This window comes from Saccopteryx bilineata, chromosome 8, assembly GCF_036850765.1.
Source record: "Saccopteryx bilineata isolate mSacBil1 chromosome 8, mSacBil1_pri_phased_curated, whole genome shotgun sequence".
Classification (NCBI taxonomy): domain Eukaryota; kingdom Metazoa; phylum Chordata; class Mammalia; order Chiroptera; family Emballonuridae; genus Saccopteryx; species Saccopteryx bilineata.
The window spans coordinates 11,683,856-11,701,090 of NC_089497.1; the positions used below are offsets into that span (position 1 = coordinate 11,683,856).

The 17,235-nt window shown below is 42.4% G+C and overlaps 1 protein-coding gene across 20 annotated transcripts in view; it reads left to right on the top strand.

The window, feature by feature from the left end:
* Positions 1-17,235, top strand: part of ROBO2 (roundabout guidance receptor 2) — a 1,433,919-nt gene that overhangs the window by 756,399 nt on the left and 660,285 nt on the right. The window contains exon 1 of one of the 20 annotated variants that reach the window (XM_066241949.1): positions 8,532-9,422. The exons of the other annotated variants lie outside the window; for them this stretch is intronic. Coding sequence (XP_066098046.1) covers positions 9,362-9,422 — 61 coding nt within the window. The 5' untranslated portion in view covers positions 8,532-9,361. Of the gene's footprint in view, positions 1-8,531; positions 9,423-17,235 lie in introns of those variants that run through there. 20 annotated transcript variants of the gene reach the window in all.

The following is a 17,235-nucleotide window of genomic DNA, read 5'->3' on the forward strand; positions in this document are numbered from 1 at the left end:
GATTCATTGGTATATTCCAAGACCCAAGTGTTGGAGACCAATTGAAATCTTTAGTGTATCGAGTTCTTTAAAATGCATCATCCAGAAAATCCCTTCTGAGAAGGCACTCTTATCTTTGTTTTATGGCTGAGGCAATTGTTATGATCACATTGTAAGTGGCAGAACCAAGATTAGAATCTAGATCTACTTGAGCCAGAGCTCTAGCTCTTAGCTAGCGTGCTCTATAATTACCTCATTTATCCATTCATTCATTATCCTTCTTAGGGCAGAGATCGTGAGGTAGAATCATTACAGTACAGTTAGATTGGAGAAAACTAAAACATTTTCTGATGACGAGTGGATATTTTACTTAAGACTGTTGTAAAACACCTGTAGTCTTTAAATTAAGTTTTCATCTTGTTTCGATAATTTAAACACCATTCAGAATGAAAGCTGGAAATTAGATCACCAGAATCCCTATCAATATCCCGACAGTCTTTTTAATGTGTGTGTTTGGTGGAAAAAGTAGAAGGGGGAAACAGAGTAATAGGTGATAACCTGGACTGAAGCCAGATATAAAGACAAGTTTAAAAATGAAAAAATCCCAGTGCTTCTGCATTTTAGCCTTTCTGAGGTTGGTGACGGGTAAGAGCCAGCGCGCCTTACAAAAAGGCGGCAAAAAGGGAGCCCCAGAGAAAGTGGCTGATCCATTTTCTAAGAAAGATTGACGTAATGTGAAACTGCCAGCTACGTTCAATGTAAGAAACATTGGAAGAACACTGGTCATGAGAACTGAAGGAGCCCAGATCGCACTGGAGGGTCTCACGGGCTGTGTTTATGAAGTGAGCCTACCTGACTGGCAGAATGATGAAGTTACATTTAAAAGCCACGCTAATTAGTAAGGATGTTCAGGGCAAAAACTACCTGCCTCAACCCAAAATTTGTATCTGTGGTAAAAGGAACGTAAGTACCCCACGTGCAGTCAGACACTATTTTATCAGATAGAAATAATAATATTTGGATATTGGGAGAAAATCAGAACCTGCTCCCAAACTGATTAGTTCTTCTGTACAATGGAATCATAGGCAATTCAATTGGATTACATGAGTCCATCAATTAATTCTATAATATTACTATAAGGGGGAATAAGCAACGTCTTTCTAATTTGAAGAGTCCATTATTAAGTATGTCTAAAAGCACTTCAGTGAGCAGATACATGTAAAAATCTGGGACCTATAGATACGATGAACCATTTCCTGATTCTTGACAATCTCTGTCTTTAAAAACAACAAAAATTCTGTTTTGAATTACAAAAAAAAATTCTATTAAGATTAGAGTTATGTGTCACTAAAATTCAATTATACAATATCTACTTGTAGCAGATAGATTTGGAATAGTTTGAAAAAGAATCAAAACTATTTTGGGGGGTTCATGATATTTTGTTGTAAAATAGCAAAAAGTATATTTTTTAACATCACTGAAATTAGATTCTGTACTAAAATAAGACCATGAAAGCTTTAAGCAGACTATAAAATGATAAGCAGAAAAAAGACCACACACACATGAAGTCTAGCCTGTTATGGTGCAAGGCCACATATGTAGATAGAGTTGCACTTAAAGGAGGTAATCTATATTTTTGTGAGGTTGACAACTTCACTTATTTATTTATTTTTGTATTTTTGTATTTTTCTGAAGCTGGAAACAGGGAGAGACAGTCAGACAGACTCCCGCATGCGCCTGACTGGGATCCACCCGGCACGCCCACCACGGGGCGACGCTCTGCCCCTCCCAAGAGTCACTCTGTTGCGACCAGAGCCACTCTAGCGCCTGGGGCAGAGGCCAAGGAGCCATCCCCAGCGCCCGGGCCATCTTTGCTCCATTGGAGCCTCGGCTGCAGGAGGGGAAGAGAGAGACAGAGAGGAAGGAGAGGGGGAGGGGTGGAGAAGCAGATGGGCGCTTCTCCTGTGTGCCCTGGCCGGGAATCGAACCCAGGACTTCTGCATGCCAGGCCGACACTCTACCACTGAGCCAACCGGCCAGGGCCAACTTCACTTATTTTTAAAACACTTTCCTAATCTAGATAAGAGATGATCTTCTCTATCAAAGATCTACTTTTTAACTCTGTCGGAAGTTGAGATTTTTTTCATTTGCAAATGGAGGAAGGAGTAATGGACAATCTCAGAATGAGGAGAATTGAGAAAACTAAAAATCTCATTAACGGACTCTGAACTACCTTTATGTGTTTTTAAAAATGCCAAGTTTTTGCCTGACCTGTGGTAGCACAGTGGATAGAGCCTTGGCCTGGAATGCTGAGGTTGCCAGTTTGAAGCCCTGGGCTTGCCTGGTCATAGTATATATGGGAGTTGATGCTTCCTGCTCTTCCTCCCTTCTTTCTCTCTCCCTCTCTTCTCTCTAAATAGAATAAAGTCTTTTAAAAAAATGCCAAGTGTTAAGATATACATATTTGGAAAAAATTATGCCTCAAAATCATTAGTGTAATTTTTTGATTTATTCAAAAGCTGTGTTAACTTTGAAAGTATCATTGAACTTTTCATTTTAGTTAGAAAATGATTTCCAAATTAATTTTAAGAAAGAAAAATCCCCTTTGACCACAAGTGATGGAATTTGTTAGAAAACACTTTATTTTTTGTGAAATATTGCTATATTCCAGTCAACTTGAATATCAGATCTCTAAAAAGGAAATATTTTAATAACTCTATGTAATGTATTAAAAGTGTGATCATAAATTGATACATTTATAGGAATACTTATTACCTGAAAAAGAATATTTGTCTGACCTGTGGAAGCACAGCCGATAAAGTGTTGACCTGGAATGCTCAGGTCATCAGTACAAAACCCCATGGATGCCTGGTAAAGGCCCATAAGAGAAGCAACTAGTGAGAGTTGAAGTTTCCTGCTCCTCCTACCCCTTCCTCCCTCTTTCTCTCTCTAAAATCAACAAATAAAAATCTATATATCAAAAAAATATTCATGAATACTAGGAAATGAATTGAATAAAATCAGATACTGCCCTGGCTGGATAGCTTGGTTGGTTAGAGCATTGACCTGAAGTGCAGAGGTTGCTAGTTCGATTGGGTCAGGGTACATACAGGAACAGATCAATGTTCCTGTCTCTTTGTTCCTCTTTCACTAAAATCAATAAATAAAATGTTAAAAAATCAGATACTTAAAACATATTTCGGAAGAACAATTTGCAATTTATCTTCATTCCTTCAAATCATTTTTAAAACAAGGGTAGAGTGTTAAAAACAAACAAACAAACAAACAAACAAACATCACCTAGGAGTGAATGAGTCATCGTCCTCTAATATGGACTTTTAATACTCCCTTATTTTAATTATCTTGTATCCTTTTGTAGATAATAACTCATACATTTCATCTAAATGTGGTGTTTCTGTAAAGTGTGACAAGACAGTTTTATGTAGGATAAGTCAAACAAAACAGATACCAGATGGTGAATTTGGGCTTTAAAAAGATTCTTCAATTTTAAAAATAAAAACTAATCGCATATCTCCTCATATTTTGATTTTGCACAGGATCTTTTAAATTTATTAACCAAAGAAATATATTAAAGTGTTACAATATTTCTGCAAGGTGGAAGGTAGCCTGACATTTAGGAGCATAGATTAAGTAGTCAGATTTTGATTCAAAGGAAGATTGCAGCTCTTTCTAATTTGGGTTAAATCTCTATAGCAGTGGTTCTCAACCTTTCTAATGCCGTGACCCCGCAATACAGTTCCTCATGTTGCGGTGACCCCAAACCAAAAAATAATTTTTGTGGCTACTTCATAACTGTAATTTGCTACAGTTATGATTCGGAATGTAAATACCTGATATGCATTATGTATTTTCCGATGTCGCTTTAGGCGACCCCGGTCGCGACCCACAGGTTGAGAACCACTGCTCTATAGCCTTCAGTTTTTTTCATCTGTATAATGGGACGAATATAAACCACTTAAGGCTCTTACAGGAATTAAATAACATAATGAACTTTTGTTAAATCCGAACAATCCCTGACACACAGCAAGTGCTCACCACGTAGTAGATATTAAAATTATTATCATGGTTCAAAACTTTGTTTTGCCGATACAGTTACAATGTTGCAAAGAGTAAAAATGATAAACTGGGGTTTTTCGATTTATACCACATCCTTGGGGAATTCCGAGTTTTACCTAAAAAGAACTTAATTTTCAATGTACATTTCTCTATAAAGTGGCTTGTTTAAAGAAGAAGAAAAAAAAATATATTTTGAAAGACAGTGAAGCTAAATGCCCATTTAATTTTCTGATTCTCAAACCTTCCAATTTGGTGCTGGTAGGTCTTCACTTTCCTAACCCATTTCTGGCTTTTTGTCTTAATGAAACCCTGCACCCCAAAATTTGAAGCTAAAGCATTGCTACAATGGAATTTCTAACTTACAGCCTGACCTGTGGTGGCGCAGTGGATAAAACGTGGACCTGGGACGCTGAGGACGCTGGTTGGTAATCCCGGGTTTCCCTGGTTAAGGCATGTATGGAAGGTGAGGCTTCCTGATCCTCCCCCCCGCCCCTCCACCTTTCTCTCTCCTCTCTAAAATGATTTAAAAAAACCTTTAAAAAATTCTAACTTCTTCTAGAATGTTCAGGTTTTAAAGATTTTTTCCTTAAGAAAAATTGATAAGAAATCTATTTTGTCTATAAACAATGCTCAATAAAAGTTTAGAGCTCAATTTAGTAAAAAACAAAAAGAAAAACAAAACTGCATGTTTCTCTTCTTTAAGATTTTATTCATTTTTAAAGAGGAGAGATAAAGAGAGAGAGAAGTGGGGAGGAGCAGGAAGCCTCAACTCCCATATATGCCTTGACAGGGCAAGCCCAGGGATTCAAACCGGCGACCTCAGCGTTCCAGGTTGACGCTTTATCCACTGCACCACCACACGCCAGGTCTGTTTCTCTATATAGATTTTATCAAACCTCTCAGAAGGTGGTGTCTTTGTTCTGCTTGGAATTAATGTGCATATTGCATTTCTGTTGACTCTTACTGTTGCCGACTTAGTGTGAGAGTTTTGGTCGTAATCTTAAACTATTACTTGGAATGCGAGTCTTATAAAATCATCAGTGTTTCCTGGTCACATATAATATCAAATGAGACACTTACAAAGTATTATTTTTAAACATCATTTATGAACTTACCTTCAAGAAAAGCAGAGAACATAAACCCCAACCTACCTTTGTTGGAGATATTATTATGTAATGTAGGTAATACCTGGGGAAAGCTGGCACCAGACTGAAATCGGAGGCATGCTTCGCTACTTTCTTTTTTTCTTTTTTTTTTTTTTTTACAGGGACAGAAAGAGAGAGAGAGAGAGTGGGATAGACAGGGACAGACAAACAGGAATGAAGAGAGATGAAAGGCATCAATCATCCGTTTTTCCTTGCGATATCTTAGCTGTTCATTGATTGCTTTCTCATATGTGCCTTGACCGGGGGCCTTAAGCAGACCGAGTAACTCTTTGCTGGAGCCAGAGACCTTGGGTCCAAGCTGGTGAGCTTTTTGCTCAAGCCAGATGAGCCCGCGCTCAAGCTGGCGACCTCGGGGTCTCGAACCTGGGTCCTTCTGCATCCCAGTCCAACGCTCTATCCACTGTGCCACCACCTGGTCAGGTGGCTTTGCTACTTTAAGTAGGTAAAATAATCAGCCCTGGCAGGTTTGCTCAGTGGATAGAGTGTCAGCCCCAAAAGCGGACTTCCAGGGTTCAGTCCCTAGTCAGGGTACACATGAGAAGCAGCCCTCTGTTTGTCTTCCCCTCCCGCTCCCTCTTCCCCAGCCAGTGTCTTCATTGCTTTGAGCTACCACCCAAGTGCCGAGCATAGCTTGGCTGGTCCAAGCGACAGACCCCAGCACCAAGGATGGTTCAGTTGATTTGAGCATTGGCCTCAGCCTGAGGGTCGCCAGGTGGATCCTGGTGCAGGCTCATGGTCTGAGTCTATCTCCCCTCTTCTCACTTAATAAATAAATAAATATAAAATAAAAAGTGGGTAAACATGAATGCAAGATGATGATGCTTAGCCCCAAATTCCAAGTAAATAGTATAACCAAAGAGATGTAACTTTTTCTCCTTATGAGGCCATTAGTTAGACTCGACACAAGGACAACTTTCTGTGAGAAATAAGGCAACCTCTTTCTGCTCAAGGAGAACAGCATCTGGTGCGTTATTCTCCTCCAACTTATTGCCCCTACTTCTTGCACACAAGCCTTTTTGCCTCTCAGTGATTTTATAGGTCATTTAAGGAAAGGAACTATAAATGATGAATCTAACAAGTTTAACATTGAATCTATCCATTGCCCCATAAATGAAAAGCCATGAAAAATCTCTCCAGGTGAAATGTGCCAAGGTCTTCCTTTCTGCTCTATCTTAATATTAAAAGGTTTTCAGTCTATATGATTTGTTGATTCCTGCATCATTTTGTTATGGAGACTATTTTCAGAATATTTTTTTATTGGACACATATAAGGAAATTTGAGATAGATTTTGGGGTGTGGTGGCATATCGTTTAAAGGAATGAGGTAGACTTCGAAATCCCTGAACTTAAACCTAGTCAGAATGTTTAAAATGAAAGTTTGAATGAATTATCCATTATTTCCCAGTATTACCGATATATACAAAACTTAATCCAGTGAATTTTGGGGTTTTCTGAGACCACAGTATTAATTTACACTTGGCCATTTTAAGAAATAATAAAGCGTGTGAACTTCAGTCTTATTTTTTTCAGTGATAAAACAATAATACATTCAAGATCATTGCTGTGGAAATCTAAGTGATTTAACTTCAGCACATTAATGCACTGTCCCCCCCCAACTAAATAATGTAGATCAAAGGTGTGCTGAAATTACTCTCAATACTTCACAATAGTAGCTTGTTTTGTTCTTTTGCAGAACTGTTTCATTACCGCAATTTTCAAGCATGCTGAGTTGCTATAAGAACTCTCCTAATTGCTTGCGTTTAGCTGACCATTTTATTTTTTTGAAACACAATATCAGGTATACAATAGGCAAGGCAGAGAGCTAAATTAAGTGGCAACACCAAAATGTATCCACCAAACAAAAGGCTTTTCCTCCAACAGCCTCAAACGGCCTCAGCAAACGGAGAGAAAATTTCCTCATATTTTCCAGTAGGGGGAAGTAAAGACTCGCCGTCCAGCATTTAGCTCAACTCCAGGACCTGCGTGAGTTCCTATAAACCGCCTTCTAATCCCCAGAACTAGCATCAAACAACTACCAGTGAGCCTGTGATCACACGTGGGCCCGGCCGCACCGGCCACACCGGCGGCGGCACCACAGACTCTGGCTTTCCACTGATGCGCAACGTGCCCGTCCTTAATCATCCCTGGTCCCAAACGGCATACACTTGGTGGGTTTTGCCTTTTCAGGGTTTTGTCAGCTTTGGGCTGGGATCTGGTCTTTCTGAGCTTTTATTAGCTCAGTTGGATTTTCAGCTTTCCCAGATCCAGTGTTTTCCGTTTTTCCTCTCAAGAGGTACCCTGCTTACTGTGAAGGGTAAGGGCTTGAGTCCCGCCCACCCCCCCACCACCAAGCTCTCTGATTCCCGATCCCATCATAAGCGCCCTCTGCTCAACTCCCTCGCATCCCACCATCCGCATCCAGCTCATCTTTGAGGGGTCAGAAGGCAACCGGGTAACAGAAGAGGAGATGCTACTCTTTCCCCTCTCCCCCTCCCCTCGGGATTCCTCAGGGGGCCATAGATCTTTGCTAAAACAAGCCGGCGGAGGCTAGAGATTTCTGTATACGCCCGTCCCTTTTTCTTGTACCTTTTAACCACATAGGAAGCACCCACACGCAACCTTTCCGCTCCCCAAGGTGGTTATATTTTGTTTCCTTTCCTGTTCTCCCCGCCCCGTTCAGCTTCACATTTTGCTAAAAGGTGAAGTGTATTTGTGTGATTTTTAACGGGTAATGAGGCTGCGCCCCGGGTCCGGGAGGATGATCTTCTGCCGGGAGGCGCGTGCATCCCCAGCAGACGGGCGGATGAATCATTAGGAAGGGCTCCCATGAAATCACTCACCGAGAAAATTACCTGCCCATTCAACGGGACGCGGCGAGGAGCAGGAGTCTGGAGCCCACCTAGCCCTCCCGAGGCGGGAAGGAGGGGGACGGGGAGGTGCACAGAAGGGGAAGGAACTGACCGGTGGCCCCGGCTCCGAACCGGTCCATTTCCCTCCCCCTAGGACTCCGGGCGCCCTGCCCCGTCCCCGGCCCTGCCCGGCGGGCTGGCGCCCCCCGCGCGAGAGGGCGGCGGAGCGCGGAGGTGGAGGACGACGCGCAGCCCTCCTCCCCACCCCCTCCCCGAGGCGGACTCCTAGCAGCTTTCATTTCTCCCCTCCGCTCCCGCCTCCTCGCTTTCCCTCCTTGAAGTCCTTCCACCGGCGGCAGCTGCGGGAGGAGGCGGACGCTCTGCTTCGGGGCAGCGGCGGCGGGGCCGGGCGGGCGGCGGGGCGCGAGCTGCTTTCTCTGCCGCTCGGCTCGTGGGTCCCGGGCTCCCTGGCCGCGCTCGGCGCTCGGCGCTCCCCCGGCCGCCCGGCCTCCCGGCCGCTCGGCGGCGGCCCCGCGGGGGCGGCCGCAGCCCCAGCGCTGCCCCGCCCTCCGCCTCCCTCCCTGCGGCCGCACCACGTCGGAGTTCGCCTGCTCCGCCCGACTCGTCCAGCTTTCCCTTTGCCGCGCTTTGGGAACGGGAGAGGCGCAAGGAGGCGACGAGGCTGCAGAGGCCCGCCAAGTCGGTCCGCCCGCAAAGTGTTGCTTTGACACGTTCTGGTTATGGAAGTTAAGTGAAGAGAAAAAAAAAAAAAAACCAAAACACAAAAAACTCCGGACGCGGCGCTGCTACCGAGGAGACCGGGGGACAGGGGACCAGCGGGCAAGCCAATGGTTTTCTCCGGCAGCGCGCTGGCAAGTTTGTGGAACACTTTCTAGGAATTAGATCTTTTTTCCTCTCCCTTCATCTTCTGACTTCTGAAGAAAGGACTTGGCTTTGGATTGCAGCGGAGCCCGAGGAGTGAGGGTTAGACACACTCGGGGAATCCCTCCGACTGGGCTGAATCGGTGGGAATTTGGGAAGCCCGAGTGTGGAAACACAGCAGCCTTTGGAGTGCCCTGGGCTAATTTGGATGGATCTAAATGTGCCCCCATTCAAGACCTCTCCGCTAAGCCCTTCTGATCCGGCGATTTGCTCTTCTTGACTTTAATTAGCATCTAGGAAAGTCTGAACTTTGGACCTACCTCTTGTTTTGATACTTATTTTTTTTTGTACGTTTGCTCTCTGGAATAGGTTTCTTAAACAATCTGGATCCTTTTTTAATGTGTCAAAATGAGTCGGCTGATGTTTACACAACTACTGCTCTGTGGATTTTTATATGTTCCGGTTGGTGGTAAGTTAAAAATGCTTTTACCCCCCCCATAAAACGTTTTTTTTTTTTCCTAGTGGGATGAGGGCTCTAAATAAAATGACATTATATGTATAAGTCCCATTTGGCCAGGCGGGGGGGGGGGTCTTTTGGGGGGGGCAGAGATTTTAAGTCTTTTGTTTCTAAACGGCTGCAAGTGGAACATGTTAGTAGTCACCTATTGTTTTTTTAATTAATTGAGGAATGGGATAATAAATGATGGGCTCTTAGTTTTGGTTAGAAAAGAATTATTAAAGGAAATTTCTTGAACAAGCGTAATACTATGGTACCTGCTCTCCATTTGATGTTTGCTCTTGGATCTGAACTTTGGCTTGGAAATTGAAGTGAGGAGAAATAGTAGTGGTGGATGTTGCGCCGCGGGCTCATTGAGTTAGGAATGTGGGACAGAGCCTCTCAGGGATTCATGGGTATCACCTTCGCGCGGGTGAGTGCCCTCCTCTTGTGAAATCCGAATGGAGAATTTAGATCGTAGGGGAAAACTGTCCAAAGTGAGACTGGGCGAGGCTCCAGGAAGCGGGAGGCAGAAGCTCTGGGCCGGCTTGGGGCAGCTCTGTCCCCGGTGGCAAACACAATGGGGACCCGAAACAGGTGCTGGAGGTGTGGGTCTCCCTCTAGGTTCAATCCGCCTGCCGAGCAGCCAGCGTGTGCCTCGGAGCCTCCTGTCTTTTGTTCGGATTTGGTTTCCTAGGATATTTTCACAGGATGTCAGTTTCTTGTGAGAGGGCTGCAGAATCCGCTTTGGGTGGGGGGGGAGTTGTTTTGAATGACAAGTGGAAGTAATCATTAACTGGCTTTGTTGTTTGTTCAAAGAAGGAAGTCAAAAGGACATTTCATCTTAACCTTCTATGGACTTTAATTTTAACGTCAATGGCAAGAATGGGTCTGAAGAGAAGACTAGAGTGTGGCTCCCCCTCCCCCCAAACCATGGGGATCAGAGTACTTCAGTTTTTAAATTACTGTACTTGTAAAGAATCTGAGGTGTATGGGTCCAAATATTTGAGCCATCATAGTTGCTTGTTGCTACGTAAACTTTCCTGCAGCATATGCATTGTGAACGGATTCATTATTTGGGACACTGCCTATTTTTGCCTGCCTGTAGGAGCTAACTTTGTTCTTGGCAGCAGCTGCTGCGCAGAACCCAATGTATCTGACTCGGAATGAAAGCCTTTCTATAAACATGAGGCAATACAGATGAATTTACCTACTGTCAAGTGGCTGTTCTCCGTCATGGACTACAGGAGTCCCTCCGCCGTGCAGTGACTGCAGGCGAGGCATTCACCGGGGCACCCTGCTTCGCTCCTTTTCCCTTCGAAGTAGCAGCTGTTTAGGAATTAATCATTGTGAATTTTAGTGTGGCAATATCTTATAATCATATCTAATCACTCACTATGCATTTTGTTTAGTACATTTGCCTTTACCATATATTTACATCTCTGTTACAAAAAGGTATAGATATATCTTTTTCCAAATGTGTTTGTGTATTTTGATGAGAAGACTTGGGTATAACTTACTGGGTAATATGTTCTCATAACGCATGCATTTACTGTTTTCAATACCAAAAGTATATGTAGAAACTATATTACAGAATTATCACCAAGTGAAATTTTTTTTTTCTCTTGAATCAGTGTATCGCTAGAAGAAATACAATTAAATTGCTCAGTAGAAGTGACAGAGGGAACCAGAAGAGCTTGGTATTATAAAATGTAATTAATGTACCAGAGTGCGTGGAGATATATGAAACAAATGCAATTAACCAGTTTCCTGGAACGACAGTAGTCAGACATCATTTCTCTCCTTACCTCCCTTCCATCTACTCTGCCTCCTTCTCTCTTTCCTTCTCTCCCACCTTCCTCCCAACCCCCCCCCCCCCAATCTCGTCTCTCCTTTCTCAGAGACACACCTAGGACCTTTGTTCTGATATAATTTTTATAGGATAAGCAGAGGGGGGATTTGTGTCTGGGTCACAGTTATGTAGCAAAATTCATAGTAATAAAAAATGCCTAGGGTAGAGGAATTGAAAAGGTAACATTAATTTTGTGTGTGTGTGTGTGTGTGTGTGAGAGAGAGAGAGAGAGAGAGAGAGAGAGAGAGAGAAACTAATTCTTGTATTTAGCGTCTATTATGTCAAAAGCAAAGAACACTGTGGACACTTAGTGAATTCTTATGTAAATCATCCTGTTGACATTGGATTGCCTTTGCTTTACTCCAGAATGCTGCCGGCCTCTCCACGGGGATTGTTGAAAATTTGGGATGTGGACAACACTGCCCTCTAGGCCGTTTCCACACGCTGACGCTGTGCTCACAGGGATAATGAGGGAGTTGGCTGGGAGGCTCTCCACACTTTCTTCCTCTTCCAGGATTCCATGATGTCTGTTTACTTATTATCCTTCTTAGAAGGGTGTGCTCACTCTGCCCCCGAATTTCAGATTTAGAGAGGCCTGTACCATTTCAAAGATATACTGACTATCCTTGTGCTAGACACAAAAATTAATTTTAGTCAGTGACAAATGATACATAGGTTTGCATTGAAATTTGCTTGGCGGGTTATTTATATGCATTTTATGGTATATGAAAAATGTTAGCATTTTGCTTTCCCATAGAAGGTATGTGCTTATGTTATTTATCTTGTGACTGTAAGAACCCACAGAGAATAAATACTAAGTTAGTGAGAACTATAGGCAAACTTTTCTATTTGGGATCTAAATGCAGGTTTTCTCACTTGATACGGATTAATTGACCAAATTCAGGTTTTTCTTTACTATTTATAGGAAAATGTGTATTGAGCTTAGTCTGTTTCCCTCATTTCCTTTATTTTTAAATGAGAATATGGTTTTATAGTCATTTACCTTCATGAATCTTTAATTAAATCTACAGCTCGTACATTCTGTCAATTCAATAAGTATACAATACTTTTAAAAAGATGTTTTTAAAATGAGAATAGTTTTCTTACCTAACCCTTAACAATGAAATTTCTTGAATGAAAATGACACACTTGATATTTGGGTGATCAAGATAATGTGTAAGCGTAGTGCTGATACATAATCTTATGCAGGTTTGTACATTTTGCTAAAGTGCTTCTTTCAGTAATGGGCTCATTATTGTAGCAATATGTAGTCCATTTCAGAACTTCAATTGCGTATAAGTAACCTGAAATTTGTTCTTGGGACTATGCAGTAATATCACGTTTGAGTTGGCTTTGTTTGAATAACCTTTGAGGCTAGGCAATGTGTGGACCATGAACAAAAATGGTTTCTTAGAACATCAAAAAAGACTATCTTAAAAAACAAACAAAAAAATGAAGCCATGGTTATACAAAAAGAACAATTCTGGTGGTCTCATCCATGAGCAGCCTCTATAAAATAACATCCTTGATAATAAAAATAGGGGTATGTAAGCCCATGATATAAATTTGGATACATATATAGAAATAATGGGAGCTCATGTATGTGGGATGTGCCTGTCTTGTACCATTTGCCTTATTAGTTTCTACAATCTATAGAAGATAAATGTACTTTCTATGTGCAGTTTGGTGTTTGAAGAGTAATAGGAAGGTTTTCCTTTTACTTGGCTCTCTTCCTACTCCTGCTCTTATATATAATAGTGTCTTACCTCTGGATATATCCAATGGGGTTCTTGAGTCTATAATTTTTATTTTATAATACTATATATAATAGTTTTATGCAAACTTATTTTGTGTAGATACTGTCTTTTTCAGTGTAGGCAGACAGAAGTCTGAAGATTAGAATTCAGGTAGACTGTGGAAAGTGATAGAGTATCATTTTATAAATTTATTTTTATTGAATTTATTGGGGTGACATTGGTTAATAAAAGGATACAGTTTTCAGATGCACAGGTCTATAATAAATGCATCCTCTGTACATTGCATGTTGTGTTCACCACCCCAACTCAAGTCTCCCTCCATCACCGTGTATACCCCCTCAACCCTCTCCCATCTTCCCCACCCCCCTTTCACCCTAGCAATCCCTGCACTCTTGTCTGTGTCTATAAATTCTTTCCTTTGCTTAATCCCTTCACCTTTTTAATCCAGCACCCCAACCCCCATTCCCTCTGGTATTGTTACGTTTCTTACAATATCTCTAGGTATGGACCTATCAACCAAAATCAATACATTTATATTGATTTTCCTCTTCTTTTTAATTACTGAATAAAACATGAAGGAATGATAACATAAAGTCTTTTAGGGAGAATTCCCATAAACGTTTTTAATGTGTCAGCCCTGTGTTATACCATCATAGAGATCTACTAGGGCACCTACAGTGTAGCAGTCTCCAAGTGTAGCCGTCTCCCCCAAAATATCAATCTGTAACTTAAAACAGTGTTACTCCTGGAGATAGGAAAACCTCGGCTTGAAGCCTCAGTGTTTTCTCCAGCATTTGCACTTAATCCTCAAGATTTCTCATCTAATTGCATGGGTTTTCAATCCATCTTTATGCTGATACTTCTCTAATTGACCTACTTACGGTGTGGAAGAATGTCAGTTCCATGAGCCTATGATATGTCTCTTACATGGCTGTAGCTCCAGCACCTGGGACAGTGTTTGAAACAGTGCTTGACACATCCAGCTGACGGTTATCATCTTTGCTTGATAAGAATCTACCAAAACAGGCCCTGGCCGGTTGGCTCAGCTGTAGAGCGTCGGCCTGGCGTGCGGGGGACGCGGGTTCGATTCCCGGCCAGGGCACATAGGAGAAGCGCCCATCTGCTTCTCCACCCCCCCTTCCTCTCTGTCTCTCTCTTCCCCTCCCGCAGCCAAGATGGCCCGGGCGCTGGGGATGGCTCCTTGGCCTCTGCCCCAGGCGCTAGAGTGGCTCTGGTTGCGGCAGAGCCACGCCCCCTGGTGGGCAGAGCATCGCCCCTGGTGGGCGTGCCGGGTGGATCCTGGTTGGGCGCCTGCGGGAGTCTGTCTGACTGTCTCTCCCCATTTCCAGCTTCAGAAAAATACAAAAAAAAAAAAAAAAAAAGAATCTACCAAACTGAAAATAAACAAAACAAAAAAACAAACAAAAAAGGGATATATCAAACTGAAACCCAGAATAGAATCTGCTCCTTTTCCTTGTCATTTGCAGCTCATTAAATGGCATCACTATTCAGAGTTTCATGACCCAAACCAGGACTCATTCTTCCCTGGTACTCACAGCCCATATCCAAATTGTTAATAAACTCGGTTGACCATCGACTAAGTCAGCCAGCTATTTCTTCAGCAAAGTGTGTTTATGTGGGGACTTCAAGGAATTGCTGTCTGGTACATGCAACCAAGGTGAACTGTGGGCAAGTTGCTAAATCAAAGGGAAGAAGCTCTTATATATGGGGGGGGGAGAGAAATTAGGAAGGGCTACAAACCAAGTTTTCCCTTTTATGCCTAGTGATTGAAGAAGTGGGCGAGCTTTTCATTCTGGCCTGTCTACTTCATTTTAAATGAGGTTTCTGATAATTTTCACTACCTTTTGAAATATATCCTGGTACCAAACAGTTTTCTTTGTGTGTGTGTGTGTGTTTTATTAATTTCCTTCCAACATTTTATTATAAGCATTTCAAACATATAGCAAAATTGAAAGAAGTGTACAGTGAATACTAAGATATCTATACCTGGATTTTACCCTTATTTCACTTTATGTGATTATCACATGTTTATCCATTTATCTAGTTCTCTCTGCATCCATTAATTCATCTTATTGTTTTGATGCATTTCAAATTAGATAATAAGTGTTTCCTACTAACTCAACCAATACAATTTTGTACCATAGCCGGACTATTACACTAGCCTGATAAGGATCATTAGTTTCCTTCCTGCTTGTCCTATCCCTGCAGCTTACACCCACCCGAGTTCCTTCTCTACACAGTAACCTGAGGCACCTTGTATAAGCATGTAAGATAATGGCAGCTTCCCCTCAGAGCCTTCCAATGACTTCCACTCAGAACCCTTCACAACAGTTTACAAGGCGTTTCGAATTCAGGCCCCTCTCTACCTCCCTGACCTCATCTGTTCACTGCCTAGAACCTGGATTTAAGACCTTCTTCTTTTTAAAAATTTTTTTTTATTATTCAGTGAGAGGAAGGGAGACAGACAGACTCCCACATGTGCCCCAAGCAAGATCCACCAGGCAAGGCCACTAGGGGGTGATGCTCTGCCCATCTGGGGTGTTTCTCCATTGCTTAGCAACCAAGCTCTTCTTAGCGCCTGAGGTGGAGGCCATGGAGCCATCCTTAGCGCCTGGGGCCAGCTTGCTCCAATCAAGCCATGGCTATGGGAGGGGAAGAGAGAGAGAGAGAGAGAGAGAGAGAGAGAGAGAGAAGCGAGAGGGGGAGGAGTGGAGAGAAGAAGATGGACGCTTCTCCTGTGTGCCCTGACCAGAATTGAACCCAGGACATCCACACTTAGGGCCAATGCTCTACCTCTGAGCCAACTGGCCAGGGTCAGGACATTCTTTTTGATGTTCTGTTTCTGACTCAGGGCTTTTGCATTTGTTCTTTCTTCTACCTAAAATGCATTTCCCAAGATCTTTGCATGGATATGTCTTTCAATTGACTTAGTCCCTATCCAGTATCATCTCTTCAGAAATATGGGCCACTCTCTCTAGAATTGCTCCTCTTAAAACACTATTGGGTTGCCCCTTTTACCTGTCCTAAATTTTTTATAGCATGTATCACCTGCTACAAGTTTGAGAGCGCGCGCGCGTGTGTGTGTGTGTGTGTGTGTATGTGTGTGTTTGGGTATATTTTATGTGTGTCAACAACCATGAAGGGACTGACACATTACCCTACTTGCTAGCTAAAAAGTTAGACTGCCATAACTTGATGAATGCTGGCAGAAGACATGAGACTCTTGGATAAGGGATGATGGCCTTCATTATTCATGCCACAGCAAGCAGCGTCACTCCATGTCTTTCTCAAATTACCCTGACCCTGAAGACCCATGGCGGCAATGTATTGAGTCCCAGGTAGATGACACAGACATGGTGGGTTAGGCTCACAGCAGAGCAACCATGAGTGTGGGAACCCAGCTGTTGTATAATGGGAAGTAAGGAAACTTGCCTCATCTTTACTCAGCCTGTATTAAACAGTAAACACATCTGCCTTCTGCACTCAAAGGAGACTGTCTCTGTTATCCAAGACTGTTTGCTCAATAAATATCCTTGAAGAGATAGTTTGGAATGAAAGAGTAGTTAGTGCCTCTGCTATCAAGACCTGCAGGGACATGAACATCCCATGGAGAATCTCACTCAGCAATAGGTAGAGATGTTTGTTTACTGTCTGACTCGAACACTGAGCTTATATGAGTGGACTTATCTGTGTCTGTAATGTTTACCTCTGTTCAACAGCACCTAGAGCACAGGATGACACATTGAAGATATTAAGATATGTAAGTGCATAAAAATATGATTATGGAGTATTTTTGAGATTTTTTTTTCATGCCTTAGCCCAACACACAAAATATTTACCTTTTGAATTAGGTTAAATTTTATTTTGTGGTGTAAATATAGGTAGATAAATAGATACATAGATACATAGATAGAATGATCACACATGCATATTTTGAAACAGAGGACACCATGATTTCTGGTGATTTAATATTCCGCCTTTCACCTGTCAGGAGGTAGAGAATTGACCATTTGCTTTGACATGCCTCTTTTCCATCTAACCAAGAATATTTTCTGTAGTGGTTTTCATGGTCACTCTATCTGACTCCCAGCTAACACTGCTATGTTTTTGTCACCCTGTTGCACAGTGTCGACAGCATGCTCCTTTGGATGATTCT